The 15,101-nt window shown below is 31.7% G+C and overlaps 1 protein-coding gene across 1 annotated transcript; it reads right to left on the reverse strand.

Moving 5' to 3' along the window:
- Window positions 1–1,941: 1,941 nt before the first annotated feature.
- Window positions 1,942–5,326, reverse strand: LOC131009942 (protein FAR1-RELATED SEQUENCE 5-like). The gene is made up of 4 exons (XM_057937340.1): window positions 2,755–5,326; window positions 2,409–2,551; window positions 2,079–2,141; window positions 1,942–1,977 (listed from the first exon to the last, which is right to left on the reverse strand). The coding sequence occupies exons 1-4, from the start codon at window positions 5,324–5,326 to the stop codon at window positions 1,942–1,944; spliced, it is 2,814 nt and encodes a 937-aa protein (XP_057793323.1).
- Window positions 5,327–15,101: the final 9,775 nt, after the last annotated feature.

A 15,101-nucleotide genomic window follows, 5' to 3' on the forward strand; every position in this document is an offset into this window, starting at 1 on the left:
TGCCATCAATGTATAGGATCTTTGGGTTGTACGTACCATGGCAATCTTTAGTTATGGTCGCAAGATAAAGAGGTGCAGGCTATTGTTTGTTTGTTTGTGAAATGCTTAGGTCTTACGTGTTTTTTTTTATCAGTTATTAAGTGAACCTATAAAAAAAGGACCAAGTCATACAAATTGTGAATCCCTTGAAAGGACTTGACTATGCAAGACAACCATAAAAAATAATCTATCGCTGAAAATTAAAAACCATTTTTAAAAAAAAACTATGAAATATCGAAAGTGGTCAAAAAATGAGGCCCAAAATTGGTTTCGGCAAAACTAGAGGGGTCGGCAATCGGCACATAACTTTAAGTAAGAAAAGGAAAGTACTTGGCAGCAAATAACGTGAGCATATATTAAACACAATCTAAATAAACCTTTCGGCAGTTATTGTTGCCAACTATTTCGGCAGCAAATAACGTGAATTAAAATTACAATTACAAAAACATAGCATTACATATTAAACCTAATCACATATTAAACTAACGAAATTTGAAGGCTGCCAAGTAGCATTACATATTAAACCTAATCACTCGTCTGAGTTGTCATCATTGGGATAAGGGAATAACTTCTTCATCTCGAAGAAAAATGGTTCGCCTTCTTGAAAATATGCCTCAACAAGAGCATCCACCTACAAACAATGGTCAATTATTTAAAATAGAACTAGTAAATAAATGAATAAATCACATACCTTTATTAAAGCATTCCAAACGCCAGGCTTTGCTTTCATAGTGTTATGGAGAGCGTCCCACTTGACACCGTTCTGAGTAAGTAACCAAGCAAACGTTTCGAACCTCTGTTGAATAAATGCAATTTTCCCCGAGTAAAAAGAGTAATCAAATTGCCTGCCAAACTGGATGTTGATACTGTTCCCCACTTCGGTCAAAGCAACGGGATCAATACCCCGTCCGACAACCCATCGGTCGCGGCATTCAAGTTCATCGACCATCATCTCAACAAGGATGGACTCCATTGCCGGAGTCCATTCAAAAGAATAGAACCATGCCTCTTGTGGTGAAGTTGGTGACATTTAGGTTACCAAATATAATAATTTCTTTACACTACAATATTATGGAGTGTGTGTATTGGCATTATTTCTTTACATCACTTATAATGGCTTCAGTTAGGTACTTCCCTGCCACCAAGGGGCCGACACCCCCCTCCCTCCAAACAACCAACTCACAAAGGTAGGTGCATTATTGCACTACCTTTAAAATAGGTGTCAGGTATCAAGCACACAAGTTGAAATCTCAACAAACAAATATACTAATATAATTCAAAATAGAACATATATACAAAATTGATAAGTAAAAATTGGACAAACTATTTCAGTTACATTATATTTTAAACACATATACAAAATTGCTAAGACAAAAAAAGCAACAAGTATTTCATTTCATACTAAGATAATAAACGAATTAGTCTTTCATACCGGCATTCGAACGCTCATTCGGCAAAAGACATTTCCAACATATTTTCAACAGTTCTTCGCCAAAAAATTGAGTCTTCAAATGCTGGTTGCCGATATCTGTGACGAAAGAGACGACAAAAGACGTGCAGCTTGCATGCAACCTTGAAATCATTGCATTCTTTTTTTAGAGCACTTATAATTTCAAGAAAATTTGAAAATAGAACAGGTATACATCATTGCTAAGACAAAATAGCAGAAAATATTTTAGTTCAAAAATATTTTCATTTCATAATAGGGCAACTGTAATATTAAAAGGACAAAATACAACCATATATTTCATCAGGAAAAATTTGGTTTAATTTTATGAAAAAAATTTCAATAAATAGTTGAAAATGTACTGAAACATATTTCATAAAATACAACTAAATTTTTCCACATGAAGTCCAAAACTGTACATACTATTTAAGGCCCAAAATCGAACACAGAACAACTCAATTCCTTGAGAGACTAAATTCCAAGTCCAAGTCCTGCATTATTCAAAAGACCAACGATTGATTCAATATGTTAACAGTATAGTTGAGATAAGCTTCGAAATATTAGAAGAGACATTGCAAAAGAAAATTCAAACCTGAAAGTCATCTTCCGGGGTGTGATTTATCCGGTCTTCATTGTCACTAATATGAATGTATCTCTGCAATTAAGTTAAATATATATTTCTTGTCAAATTACATCGTAATTTTATTAAAACATATTGCATTCAAACCTGAGAGTCGGCATCCGGGGTGGGGTCTATCCGTTGTTCATTGTCATTAATAATAATGTATCGCTGCAATTAAATTAAATACATATTTCTTGTCAAATTAGCCTAATCAATAACAACAAAACACTACAAAATTAGCCTAATCAATAACAACAAAACACTACAAAATTTAACATAACAACGCATGCAAAACAATACTTTAGCATCAGCACGTGTCCAACCAAAAGTAGTATCCCAACATTCCGATACCGAAGGACTTTCGTATGGCGTAGCATTACTATCAGAAGGGGCGGCTTGAGCTTCATGCAACTTTCGTTTCTGCGAACCACCAATTTTACAACCTGTTACATACGTTTGAGTGTAGACATAAGTGAAAAAAACAAGTAAATAAAATAAATTCGTGTGCAATATATTTGAACTCACCAGGATTTCTTGTTAGATACTTTCTTTTTACCCTTACTTTTAGATCTATCCCAATGGCGAATAATTGTTGAATTCGTTTCACCACGTGTTTTGGCAACTTTCGGATTGCGAAATGAAATACCTCCTTTCGGCAATTGAGGCTGCTCTCTTGCCAAGGGCTTCTCAACAGTCATCGAACCAGGTCTTTTCGGCATCGCATGCTGCTCTCCTGCCGAGGCATTCTCAGCAGCCTTCGAACCACCTCTCTTCGGCAACTCATGGTGCTCTCCTGCCGAGGCATTCTCAGCAGCCTTCGAACCACCTCTCTTCGGCAACTCATGCTGCTCTACCGCCGAGGCATTCTCAATACCCTTCAAACCACGCCTCTCCGGCAGCCCTTGCTTCTTCTCTCCTGCCGAGGATTTCTCAGCAACCTTCGAACCACGTGTCTTCGGCAACTCATACTGCGCTCCTGCCGAGGAGTTCTCAACACCCTTTGAGCAATCTCCTTTCGGCACTTCACTGCCATCTCTTGGCAACCCATTCTGAACATCATTCGAACCATAAACCTCCTTGCACAATGAGGCAAGTCTGGTCAATATAAGCCCACGCTTATCAGAATTGACTTTTGCATATTCACTAAGCTCATATGTAGTACGCATGACCTGATTTGCGAAAGCCAAACCAGATACATGTAGGGCGGAATCATTATCAACTACATTGTCGGCAGCAACATTCGTGATAATTCTTTGCTTGGCAGCCAGAGATAGCCTCTTCAACAAATATTCGTTGGGAATTTTTTTCACATTCATAAGAAAATAAATCTTGAAAATATGAGAACACAAAAAACCTGCAGTTTCGAATAGCCGACAAGTGCACGTACAAAGATGGGTTTCCCTATTGAATTCAATATACCTGGGCTTTCCACCACCAAAACCAGAGGTCACAGTAAACTGGAGGTCATCCGAATCATATCGTGATGGACCTTTGATTAAATCCACATTCATCGAATAAGCTGCCTGCTGCTCAATTTTTCGAAAAACACTTCTTGTCAATACTTTAGCCGCACCCTTCATAAGTTCATTGTTTAGAACAAATAACCCGGGCACTCCTATGCAAAGTGCATCCTCTTCAGTTTCTTTTCGACGCCACTCAATCTGTATTTCTTCGAACTTAAGCACAAAATCATGCAGAGATGTGCTCGCATTACAAAGGCTCTTTAGAACTTTGTTGGTTACCTCACTACGTGATGTAGCATGTAGGCCGGCGCAGAATCGGTGATTCGTAAATGCAGATGACCATCTAGTCTTCAAACCGTACATGGTGTTAAACCATCTATGATCACCAAGCGCATACTGATCAATCATAGATTTCCACGCATCTTCAAATTCGCCAGCCGTATCACAGCCATTCATACAATGAAACCAAGCTTTCTTGAAGATAGAACTCCCGTTCAGTTTTCCGAAATGAGATGGCGCGTTCTGATTGATATGCCATTGGCAAAGACGATGACTAGAAGTTGTAAATACGATATCAACTGCATTCATAAGAGATTGGCATTGATCTGTAAAAATCACCTCTGGTTCTTTACAAGACATGCTCGCCCAAAAAGTAGTAAGTAGCCATTCATACGATCGGCTAGTTTCATCTGATAAAAAACCCATTCCGTACATCACATTATTCAAGTGGTGGTTGACACCAACAAAAGGTACACAAACAAGTTTGTACTTGTTCGTCCGATATGTACTATCCACAGATAAGACATCGCCGAAATACTCATAGTCCAACGAGCTGCGTGTGTCTCTGAAGAAGAAATTAAGAAGTCGGCCCTCATCATCAAGTTCAAAGTCCCAATAGAAGAATGGTTCTGTATTTGCCTTCGTCGTAAAATATTCAACAAGGCACTTTGCATCACCGTTCTCTACTTTCGTCTTCATCTTAAGCCCATTAATGTGATTATATGCATCCTTCCTAGTAAAACCACAATTTTGAGGACCGCCGGACTCCTTCTCCATGAATCTACAAGCCTTAGCAATGCTAATGCCGACTGACTGCATGGCTTCTAGCAAAGATTTCTTATAAGTCGACAAATTACGCGCTGATCGTAGCAAATAAGATTGCTGAGTCGGAAATAATTCATGATTGTGCTCTGTGTAGAATGAAGAAACTTTCCATTCCTTCTCCCACTTGCGTGACACTCTTAGCTTTGCCTTACACGAACACCTCCGAACTTGCTTCTTGTAAGTTGGCATCCTTCCATCAGATGCTTTGCAATCACTCTTGCCATTGCAGGAACAAACAAATTCTTTGAAACGCCATATTTTAGTGCCTGTGAAGTAATCTTGGTTACGTCTTGTCACGCTAAAGCCCTTAAGTCTTCCGTACTCACAATATAGAAGGTAAGCTGTATCAGGATCTGGCACGGGTTCCCCTGGTTGAAATTTTGTTTCAAATTGATCCACCAAATCAAAATCTTCATCATTCAGATTTGCATCTGAATCTGAATTCAAATGGGGTTCAAACTGTCCATCATCCAAATTTTCATTATCATCTGGTAAACTTTGCTCACTTTCTTCAACATCTTCAACATGTACAACATCTTCAAAATCGTCAACATGTCTGACTTCTTCAACATCCACAGAATCTTCAACATATACACACCTATCTTCATCTCCGAGATCATCAAAGGGAGCTTCATTCAAATCAAAGTTCATGATTAACCTAAAATATGACAAAAATCATTCAGCATACTAAAATATTACATTGTACAACTACAAAAAAAGGCATTTGCCGAACTACAAAACCAAAAATCTTAACAAATTTCTGATTTGCCAATTCCGGCAAGGACATGCCGAAATATGTACTTGGCAGGTTGCTGTTCCATAAAAATATGGTCATATGTGTAGTTGCCGAAATTTAAAAACTGCCGAACAATACATGTTGCTTTTTGTTCGGCAGTTTTTAAAATTCGGCAACTACATATGTGACCATATTTATATATGTTTAGCCTATTCTCGCCAAAAAAAAATTTAAATTTACCTATTACTAGATTGTTCGGCAGTTTTAACATTTCGGCAACTACATATATGAACATATGTACTTGGCAGGTTGCTGTTGAATAAAAATATGGTCATATGTGTAGTTGCCGAAATTAAAAAACTGCCGAACAATACATGAATACATGTTGCTTTTTGTTCGGCAGTTTTTTTATTTCGGCAACTACATATGTGACCATATTTATATATGTTTTTCCTATTCTGGCCAAAAAAAAATTAATTTTACCTATTACTAGATTGTTCGGCAGTTTTGACATTTCGGCAACTACATATATGAACATATTTTTATTCAATAGCAACTTGCCAGGAAACATGAAACACGAAATTATTTGGCCATATCAATTACATAACATAAATACATACGAAAAATAGGATATTGTCGTGATAAAAAAAAAAAAAAAAATTCAGAACCGAATCAACAAAATTCGAAAATAATCGGATAAAACTAAAAAAAAAATTCGTATTGTTAGAATGGAGCTTCTAATTAGTCGAATAATGATACTTCACAGTGCAAGAATGACGCTACAATATCTTTTCCATTTAAGAAAAATTAAGAGCTTCAAAATATACTCATATACAGTAAAACAATATAGAATCAACACAATTAAAAAATAATCAAATAAAAATAGAATAATAAGTAACCTTTGAATGGAGTTTCTATTTAGTCGAATAATATGATACTACACAATGGAAGATTGAAGCTACAATTTCCTTTTTGATTTAAGATCAATGAAGAGCTTCAAAACAAGCTCAGAATTCGTGGGGAAGAAAATGAAGAAAGAAAACCCAAAAGTCTCTATTTGATCCCCCACCAAAAAAGGAATTCGAAAAATCGCGCCCAACAGTACAAATGTGACAGTGTTGCCGATACACTAGGCAGCAAAAATTGCCGAATTCTGATGCCGAGACGTATCTATTCCCAAGAAAGCAATGAGTGCTACACGGCTGAACTTGACGGTGTTAACTATTAGTTGCAAAAGAAAAATCGAAACTCATAAAGTTCACCTTTACACGTGTCGCACATCCGATCTAGGAGTGCCGGCGACCCTGGTGTAGGGTAGAATTTACCGTGATTTTGTCACCACTCTCTCTCTCCCTCTCCCTCTCCCTCTCTTCTATTTCACATTACAAATTAATTATTTCATTTTTTATCCTAAGCTTTTTCATCTTCAGTTAAAAAAGATACAATTACAGAAAATGCAAAACGTCATTTTAATGTGAATTTAATTTATTCTTTTGGCTGTATTTTCCCACGTCGAAACACCAGAATATCACTAGGATTAGATTTGTAGATGCTCCAATTGTTTTATGATTATCGATTTTAGTACGAGTAACTTTTCTTTTTCTATTTACGGAGATCGTAATTTGTGATTTAAATACTATAGTGTAAATTGTATGAGAAAAGTCACGTGGGCCTTAATTTCATGTCCAAATATGTCATATCTCCATCTTTTAATAATGTGCATTATTTATTACTCCCCCATCCACGAAAGAATTTTCTAGGAGGGAGTGACACGTGTTTTTAAAAAAATATTGTTGAGTGTATTAAAAGTAGAAAAAAAATTTGTTGAGTGTATTGGGAGTTGTGAAAAAGTAAAAAGTAAGTAATTATAAGTGGTGGATATAATTCAAAAATAGGTAGGAAGTTTTTTTGTGGACGTCCCAAAAATGAAAGATAGGAAGTTCTTTTGTGGACGGAGGAAGTATTTTAGTCACTTTTAAACGATGCACACTCTATATATTTGGAAATTTTTACCTGAAGGAATTCTGATCTTGAACATTAATCACTTACCGTCAGATCAACACACGCATACAACATACCAATTTTATCATTTCTAATATTATGACTTGAAACGTTTTATTTATAATGTTTAAATGTTGAAGGATAAAATGATATCGTGAACATGGAACAATGTAATATATTTTCTTTCTTTTTCTAAAAATATTTTCTTTAAATAATACATGTAATTGAGTATTTCTCTCATATAATCGAATAATCTTTATTAAAATTAGTTCCTATATAAATATATAAATAAAGATACACGAAACTCCTCTACTTCAATGTCAACATACAGTAACGATAAATTAAATAAAAGTTGATAAGCACACGTTATTAATCTTTTTAATGGATCACTTTAAATTAAAATCTCATCATGTATCGTTATATGGAGACACGTATGAGCAATTTAAAAAAATAAAAAAAAATCTCAAAGACCCAGTTTCGATCGAGTAATGCTAAACAGCCACATTGTGGTCACCCACAATTTACCTAAATAAAAAATAATTTAATTCATTTAACTTATTTTTGAAAATAAAAATAAGATTTAATTATCTTATCATAGTCTCTACACTGTAATTATTTTTTTGTAATTTTTTTGGTAACTTTTTTATTTTTATTAAAAAATAAATTAAAAATAAAAATTGTAAAAAAATTTAAAAAAAATAAGTACAATGTAGAGAATATACTAAATCCTATTTTTATTTTAAAAAATAAATTAAATAAATCTAAATTTTCTTTATTATACTAATGTGTGGGTGACTATAATGTGGCCGCATAGATTTATTGGTTTCGATAATCTATCTCTGACTATCACTAATCTTTTGAAAATGATGAGCCAGTATAGTCATAAATACTGGATTGACTTTGACCCTATAATTTCTATTTTTTTTTTATAAAAGAAAAAGATTATACATTTTGTGGAAAAGAATTGCCCTTCAAATGCAAATCCTTGAATTGCCCTTTCAGAAAATGACATAAGACAAGGAAAATGTCAATTGTCTTGAAAATCACATTATGTTAAATGTCAATTGTCTTGAAAATCACATTATTTTAAACAATAAATCTATAAATTCTAGTAGATTTAAAATGGGCAGGTTTTATGACGATAATATAAATTCTAGTAGATTGTAGCATCCGATCTAACTCGAATGGATCCACTTGGATTGAAGATTCAAAAATTATAAAAAGATGGATCAACTCATGCCAAAAATTATAAAAAGATGAATCCACTGAGGACCGACCTTAGATCGAATCGAAATCGAACATCGAGTTCGGTTCGATCCGTCAAAATATTTGGATTGTATTTTTTTACTATTTTACACCCAATTTTCATAATTGAAACTTGAAATTTTCTATTCAAAGTTTGAGTTGAAGAACATGAACCGATTTTTTTAGTTTTTATCAAGTTTTAGTTAGGTTGGATATTAGATAAAATTCAATTTATTTATTATAAATATATAAATTAAATAATTACTATGGTATTTTATATATACAAATTGATACGGGTTGAGTGAGTTCAAATAAGTTTAGACCTGGACCGACTCGAAAAATAATCGATCCCTAAAAATTAACTCGACCCGACCGGATCATATGTGTCTTTTGGATCGGTTTAATTCGGATTGAATCTGTCGATTCAAATCGATATAACATATTCGATTTGAATTTGCTCACCCCTAATCACGATACCAATTTTTCGCAATCGAAACATTTTTAACTTTTTGCAACGTCTTTTCTCAAAATGGGCTTTGTCAATCCTACACGAGATTAATTAAATACACTCAATATCCATACACCAATAAAATGATGATGATGATTATGATGATGATGCACTTTTCCAATAATTGGCAATTGTTGGAAACAATTTTGCATTATTAAACTTTATGATCAAGTTGCAATTTTTTATTTTGAAATGCAATAGAAAACATCTAACGACACTTAGCCTTTAATTTATGAATTTAGGACAACTTAAACAATTGGATTAGTTGCTAAGTTAAAAGTGAATCCAAAAGGTTACTAAATGCAAGGGCGGAAATTGCATCATCTTTTTTTTTCCCCTTACATCTGATCTCGTGGTAATTCAAATGCGTTGCATATTGATCGAAAAAGAATCATCTTATCAATTAAGTCGCGTTTTATTATCATAAAATCTTAGTTATGCGTAATGTCTGAGAATTTTTCAATTTATACTTTTGGAACGTAACAATAATGTAGTAAACCTTTCATTTCTAATTTGATGAAAGGACAAAATCCACTATAAAAAGGAAACGCATCTTTATATTCAAATCGAGGGACATGTCTCGTTCTAGAATAAAGAAAATAAATCCAAAAATACAAAAGCAAACTAAGCATAAGTATTTATTTTGAGATAAGATGCACCAATGAAAATGACATAAAAACAAAAAGTAAAAGTAAAAAGAAAAAAAAAAAAAGAGAATTGTCAGCTCTGATTGGGTAATAAAATGGATGGTGAAAAGTGAAAACTGCCCAAGCGCCTATCCAAAGTCTTCGGTACTTCTGTTGAGGAATATGTTTTTTTTTTTTTTTTTTTTTTTTTTTTTTTTTTTTTTAATTATGCATTATTGATATTGAAAGTATTGAATAATAGTATTATGGTAAGAACACCAGCTGTAGTTTTTATTGTTATTTTATTATTAAAATAATAAATATACTTATGTTCGTAAGTTCATAATAATGTTCGTTGGTTCCCAGAATTGGAAAATGAGGAATTTACGGGATTTTCTAAACTTGAAGAATTCGGATTAATCTGATTCATTGATTTTGGTGATATCAATGACTCTGATTTGGTCTCTATTCTCTATATAGGGAAGTGGTCTCTATTGAAGCTGATCATATATATATATATATATTATATATATATATAGGGAGAGGTTCAGGAAAGAACCATAAATAAAAGAAGACCGGAGAACCATTTTCAGTCATTCGATCATCAAGATCTACGGTGGATGCATCATCTTGTTGGATGAATGCAGATCCTGGGTTCGAATTCTGAAGGAAGCATTTTTTTAATTTTTTTAGTGCATTAATTTTAACAGCGAATGCATTAATTTTTACAGTGGATGCATTAGATTTGATGGTTCTCCCGTTCTCACAAATAATGTAGTTCTCTCTAGAACCACACCCTATATATATATATATATATATATATATATATATATATATATATTATAATTATTCTTTATATATTTCATAAGAAGGTGAAAAATGAATAATGTTGAACTTCTCACTAAAATTGTCGTTATAAAGAAGCCTGAAATCAAGACCTTTTTTTTTTTAGGGATGAAACCAAGACCTTTGGGATATAAACTATAAAGTATTTAATTTCAAATATATATGTCCACTACACCACTAGATTTGTTTATGTGATTAAATGGGTGTGATTTGTCTTATTATTATTATCATTATTATTCACAAATGTGATATACTTTGTCGTAATTTTCGAACAAAGAAGTTCACCTATTACTTAGAGGTCATCTGAATAAATCACATGCAGTTTTCTAAATTAATGTAATGGTCCTGGAATATTAAGTCTGTGACCTATGCTATCAGAAAAGGAACAAAAAAGCCCGTGGCCTACCAATGAAACACCAATTTTTAGTTCCTAATTTGGGAGATCCTACTACAACTATACATTATTAATTGCTTGAGTTCGTATATAAATGTCGCAATATAATGTACCATGTTTTTATATACTATTTGTTTGTTTGTTTTCTTTGGACGAAGGTGGTCTCGCATTGTTCCATTTATTCTAAACTACCAAAATAGTATGCATGTAAACATCATCACTTTAGATAATACTCCCTCCGTCCCTGAAATAAGTTCCTCTTTTTCCATTTTGGGACGTCTCCCAAATAAGTTCCTCTTTTTTTTTTCTATTTTTGGACAACTACCCCACCACTAATAATACTTTATTTATTCTTACTTTTCACTTTTTCACCACTCTCAATACTAATTATAACACTTTTTCACCTTTTCACCACTCTCAATACTAATTATAGTAACATATTTTTTTCCACTATCAATACACTTTACCATTTTCATTAAAACCCGTGCCGTCACCAAAGAGGAACTTATTTTGGGGACGGAGGGAGTATATACTTTCTCCCTTCAATAATTAAAAAGTTTGAGTCATTTGCTGAAGGTATGAATAGTGGAGAATGAGTCTCACGTTGAGAATATTAACAATGAAAAATAGTCTAACATTAAAATTATCAAATTATGCGTGAGATAGTGTTCAAAAATAGGAAATGTATATATTTAGGGACATAAAAAATGAATAATTCTAAAAGATGGACATAGTACATATATATAAAAGATAGATAAAGACACAAATTGATTTTTAGTTATATCAAATCAATAAAATTTAAATATTCATTTACATATTCAAATAATTAATTAGTTAGCATTCAAGTTAAAATAAACAAGAAAAATAATTATAAGTATATCAAAATTTGTAAGAATAGATAATATTCTATTATTGATCGGATTTGAGGGTAAAAAAACTGTTCATGTTTGTTTATGCATAGTTAATAACGTGTGAATATATAACATAACATTATTATATGATAAAAATAGAAATTAAACTATATCCAAATTTTAATTAAATGTTCATTGTCATTAATAAATTATAATTATAGAATAATAAACTATAAATAGGAATTACTAAAATTTAATTGGAAAGATTAGCATATCATAATTTGAAGATTAATAAAGCCCAATTAATAAAGAACTACTAATTAATCAAAACCCTAATTAACTCTTCATTAACCTCCAACAAAAGTTAATATCTGCAGGAATCGGAATTTGTATGCATACATACATGGTCAGATAGAATAAGACATTCTTAAAATAAAGAAATGAAAACATGTGCAGAGCGTCAACAATGTTGGGCAGCAACAACTATCAATCTCAATCATCTTACAAACCTACAAAAAATTGACATGTGATGATTTTTATTTGATTTGTATCAACTATTTCAAATACTAATAAAATCATCACACTGATTATTAATTACGATAGACAGGTTGGAACAACGTTACACACTATTGAAGTGTCACACCATATATCACAATTCTCGTGAAAACCAAAATGCAGATAGATGCTGCCTTGTTTGGATTTTCAGAATTATTCAATTTTTCTAGTTGTCTGTTTCTAGTAATTATTTTCATTAGTGTATGTATGCTTGTTATTCAATTAGATTAATAAGTAAATTTTTAAGATTAGCATATATATGTAGAATTAACTTTTAGTTAGTCTTTAAGAAAACTAGTAATTATTTTGGTAGGACTGTAATCTGCATCTTATGATACATTTAAAAAATAATTGTAAAAAGTTGCCAAGTTCAGATCATTTACAAAAATTAAAATAAGGTCATAAATCAAAAAGTTGTTGAAATTATGGTCATAAATTGCCATTAACCTCTAAGAAAAATGCACATGTATTTGTAGAAACAATGTTATTAATATATTTTTGTGGCAAAAAAAGTGTTATCAACATTTTAATTAAGATTTGTAGTGCTTGACATGTTATACTATTTCAATAGCAAAATAACTGACATTTTTCTGAAAGGTTCACACTTAATAAAATAACTGACATTCTACCCAAAATAAATAAATAAACTGACATAGTCCACGCTTAATAAAATAAGAATAAAGTTTGGAGAGATCAATGAGTATAGATTGCAAATTGTGACAGATGTTGACATATTACCATTTATGAGGGGTCGATGTGGATTCCATTTCCTGAGAAAAAGCTTATCCTAATTCATAGACATTAAGATATTTTTACTGAAAAGAATTTCATATTCGACAACATTTCAACTCATAGAATTCTTTTAATTTGACAATAACGTGAACAATAATTTTAAATATTTGAAGAGAATCGAAATAAATCGATCAAATATAAGAAGTCCATTTTATTGTATTATTTAATAATCAAAGAATGTTCAACATGTGGGCATAGTATTGCGTTATACTCAGGGACGGAGCCAGGAATTAAGTTCGGGGGGGCTGAACTTGTGCGGGGGTTCGGGGGCGGCAACCCCCGAGAAAATTTTTTTGGGCATTCTGTATATTTAAGGTATTTTTTTATTAAAATACGAGCATAATACTAATAATAACGAACAATATTTTCATAGATTATATAGTTTCAATATATCACAAAACTTTTTTTGGACATTCCGTGTATTTAAAACTTTTTTTATTAAAAGGCAAGCATAATAATAATAATAACAAACAACATGTTCATAGATTATATATTTTCTATATATTACAAATTAGTTTCAATACATTATAATTTTTTTTAGCATTTCATACATATTAGGCATTTTTTTATTAAAAGACAAGTATAATAGTAATAATAACAAACAATATTTCATAGATTATATAGTTTTAAATTACAGAATTATCCTTAAATTAAGTATATATGAGAGAATATAATAATCAAATACTCTTTTATAAAACAAAATTATTTTATAATAGGTATAAACATATATATATATATATATATATATATATATATATATTTAAAAAAAAACTCAGAATTTGGGAGGGGGCTCTAGCCCCCCCTAGCTCCCCCCTGCCTCCGTCCCTGGTTATACTCCATCTATAAGTAACAAAAAAATCGATATGTTTCATAATTAAATGAATTTTGTGGGAAAAATCACAAGTACTCTTAAATGAATATTTGATGATATTTTTTTATATATTATAATAATACTTATTTTTGACGATAAATTGTACAAAGATCAACTGTGTAGATTGGCCGCTGCTAGAATTTTTGTAAAAAAATTACTTTAACCACCCGCTATATATTTTTAATGATAAATTGTACATAAGACTTTTACTTAATTCGCAAAATAAATTTATGCTAACTTTCACTTAAAAAAATGTTCATTTAATTTTTTTTTAAAAAAGTTCGTGTTGCATATAGCAACATGTTGCAACATATTTACTTTCTAAATAAATGAATTTTGTGGGAAAATTAGAAGAACATTAATTTTGTGCGAAAAATTGAAAAATTGTGAAAGTTCGTGTATTTTTTTTTTTTGAAGCATGAAAGTTCATGTATTTGTATATGAATAACTCAAAGAAATAATTAAGATCATCGGTCGATCATTTCACGTTGGTAGCTCCGATGGGCACATCACCATCAATTTGAAGAAAACTAAATTGTGTGGGAAAAATTAGATGAGTACTAAATTCGTTTATTTAAATAAAAAAAAAGATTCGTGAAAAAAACTTAAAAAATATTAAAAATTTGTGTAAATTTTATATTCATTCATTTACACATAAATATTTCTTTCAGAAAATACTGAATCATTTTTTTTTTTTTTTTGTAATTACTACTCTAGTTATTATGGTTCTCAACAAACGCAATGAAATGTAGAATTACGTCCTTGCCAAGAGAAAAAAGGGCTCAAAAATATGAAAGTAGGTCAACATTCATTGATGATATTAGTCTTTCCATAAATGTGTGAACCTAACAGACAATACAGCCTAATAAATGCAAATAACATAGGCAAGTGAGGATTCTTTAAATGCAAATTAATCATGTAAATAAAAAGGACAACCATCTATTTCTTGAAACGCACTTGCAACCATATGGTTGGCAATAATTGCTACTTCACATATTCAT

Source organism: Salvia miltiorrhiza, chromosome 2 (assembly GCF_028751815.1).
Source record: "Salvia miltiorrhiza cultivar Shanhuang (shh) chromosome 2, IMPLAD_Smil_shh, whole genome shotgun sequence".
NCBI classification, from domain to species: domain Eukaryota; kingdom Viridiplantae; phylum Streptophyta; class Magnoliopsida; order Lamiales; family Lamiaceae; genus Salvia; species Salvia miltiorrhiza.

Bases quoted from the DNA above. Each gene is read 5' to 3' on its own strand.
- LOC131009942 (XM_057937340.1), bottom strand. From the start codon at position 5,326: ATGAACTTTGATTTGAATGAAGCTCCCTTTGATGATCTCGGAGATGAA. The intron at 2,142-2,408 runs GTATTGTTTTGC...ACTTAATTGCAG, and splicing joins GGACACGTGCTGATGCTAAA to AGATACATTCATATTAGTGA. The intron at 1,978-2,078 runs GTTTGAATTTTC...TGAATAATGCAG, and splicing joins CCCCGGAAGATGACTTTCAG to GACTTGGACTTGGAATTTAG.